Source organism: Ictalurus punctatus, chromosome 9 (assembly GCF_001660625.3).
Source record: "Ictalurus punctatus breed USDA103 chromosome 9, Coco_2.0, whole genome shotgun sequence".
NCBI classification, from domain to species: Eukaryota; Metazoa; Chordata; class Actinopteri; order Siluriformes; family Ictaluridae; genus Ictalurus; species Ictalurus punctatus.
Window position 1 is genome coordinate 32,130,204 of NC_030424.2, and position 2,500 is coordinate 32,132,703.

General features: G+C 40.4%; 1 protein-coding gene across 5 annotated transcripts in view; it reads right to left on the bottom strand.

Annotated features, from left to right (window-relative positions):
• The window catches only part of nphp1 (nephronophthisis 1), a 17,754-nt gene that overhangs the window by 9,940 nt on the left and 5,314 nt on the right, over positions 1 to 2,500 (bottom strand). For all 5 annotated transcript variants that reach the window (XR_008397001.1, XR_008397002.1, XM_053682704.1 and 2 more), the window contains exons 7-9: positions 1,593 to 1,720; positions 1,308 to 1,350; positions 250 to 334 (exon numbers count right to left, since the gene is read on the bottom strand). Coding sequence is in view for 3 of the 5 variants with exons in the window: in XM_053682704.1 (XP_053538679.1) it covers positions 250 to 334; positions 1,308 to 1,350; positions 1,593 to 1,720 (256 nt within the window). In the remaining 2 variants the exon portion in view is untranslated. The remainder of the gene's footprint in view (positions 1 to 249; positions 335 to 1,307; positions 1,351 to 1,592; positions 1,721 to 2,500) is intronic.

A 2,500-nucleotide genomic window follows, 5' to 3' on the forward strand; every position in this document is an offset into this window, starting at 1 on the left:
TGTATTTCACCCTAAACACACACACCTTTATCCCCTACACACACTCCTCATTATCACATCTGCAGTGGGTGCTCCCGTCACTGCCTGCTTGCAGATTTTATAAGCAGCTGTGCAGCGGTGAGCAGAGTGTGAAGGTGTGAAGGTGTGAAGGGTGAAAGGTGAACAGTGTGAGTGAGGTGTGTGAGGTCAGCTCGGTGTGTATGAACGTGGCAGTCTTATGCTGATTAGAATCAGAGCAGCAGCGCTCACCTTCCTCCAGCAGTTTGGACAGAGTGGAGGGTCTGAAGCCTGGAGGAATGGCTCCCATGGCCGACAACACGTCAGTGGCATCGATCTGCAGATAAAACACACACTGTTTACACGAGCAGGACCATAAAAACATCACACACACCTTCCTGACCGCTAACTCAGGTGAGATACACACTCTGTCCAGCAGGGGGCGACGTTCACAAACTGTTTAAATTTACTACAGCGTATAAGGCCCCTCTGACAGCGGTGCAGTTTACTGATAAATGAGAAGGAATGAATACTTACTCTTTCACACACAGTGTCCAGACTGCGTTCACTAAAATAGATTATAAAATCATATTCTACTAAAACTCATCCTTTCTACAACTTTCATCCTCAGCATGAAATATTTGACATTTTTAATTTTAATATAAGCGATGTTTAGAAAGCTGTACAACATGAAATGCAATTTTAAGAAGCTAAATATGTTTTACAGCAATTTAGAAATCATGAAAACGTTATTTCTATCTTAAAAATTCCAAATAATTCAAAAGTGTACAAAACAACATAACAGCGAAAACACTGAATTTTAATCTTTCTTTTTACTGCTGTGTGGAAAATACATTTTACACTTAACCCATAGACAGACAGACAGACAGACAGACAGACAGACAGACAGACAGAAGGGTAGACAGATTGGTAGACAGACAGACAGACAGACTGATAGACAGACAGACAGACGGACAGACAGAGAGAAGTAAATATGTATGAAGGACAGTACAGAGACTAAGAGGTTATAAACAGTTATAACAGTATAAGAGGTTATAAACAGTTATAACAGTATAAGAGGTTATAAACAGTTATAACAGTATAAGAGGTTATAAACAGTTATAACAGTATAAGAGGTTATAAACAGTTATAACAGTATAAGAGGTTATAAACAGTTATAACAGTATAAGAGGTTATAAACAGTTATAACAGTATAAGAGGTTATAAACAGTTATAACAGTATAAGAGGTTATAAACAGTTATAACAGTATAAGAGGTTATAAACAGTTATAATCAGTAATGTACTCTACCTCACTCACAGCTTTTCTCACTGTGTCCCAGTTGGATGAAGTGCTGCGTGAGAAAAAAACTAAACAATGACATCATTCCCCTGTGTGAGATACAGCTCACACTTTAACACCTGCTTTACACTACTCAACTTCTCTATATTAAAAGAATATGCTTACATTTTTATATAATTATTATATAACATATACACGTGTACATACAGTATAAAGATAATTATTCCGTCGTGAATCGGTGAAGATAACGCGGCTGTGAAAGTCGCTCTGCAGTGGAGACAGACGGGATCTCACCTTGGTCTCCCATCAGCAGGATCATGCTCTTCCTCCTGTACTTCATCACTCTCTTCATCATCATCATCATCATCATCATCATCATCATCATCATCATCATCGGCCACTCGCTCACGTGTAGACATTTTCTGGGATTAAAAAAATCCAATAAGTCAGTGTCACCGTGTTGTAGTGTTCCAGAGAGTTTAGTATTCATGTGGGATTACTTTTCCAGACGCGTGTGTGTTCAGTAACATAGTCAGAGGACATCTGTGTGTGTGTGTGTGTGTGTGTGTGTGTGTGTGTTCAGTAACATAGTCAGAGGACATCTGTGTGTGTGTGTGTGTGTGTGTGTTCAGTAAAGTAGTCAGAGGACGTCTGTGTGTGTGTGTTTAGTAACGTAGTCAGAGGACGTCTGTATGTGTGTGTGCGTGTGTGTGTGTTCAGTAACGTAGTCAGAGGACGTCTGTATGTGTGTGTTTAGTAACGTAGTCAGAGGATGTGTGTGTGTGTGTGTGTGTGTTTAGTAATGTAGTCAGAGGACGTGTGTGTGTGTGTGTGTGTTCAGTAATGTGCATATGCAGTAAATGTGATGGATTGACAGGTGATAAGTTGTGTGTGTATAAAATCACACGGATGGGCGTATCCTCACACACACTCATCACACAAACACTCCATGTGCACTACACACACCTCATTTTAATACACACCGGTTGTTTTGATCTGTATTAGAAGCGATTGTTGTAGGGGGCGTGGCCATGCTTGATCATCAGTAGGTCACATGACCATATGTCTGCAGAGTGTACCTGTGCTAGGAACTCAGTAACTTCCCTCTAAACCCCTGGAAGTGTCTCTTCTCCGCCACGCCCTTTTACTCCTCAGCTATATTTTACTGTTCTGAGTTTTAAACCTGTGTTTTTGGAGACGAG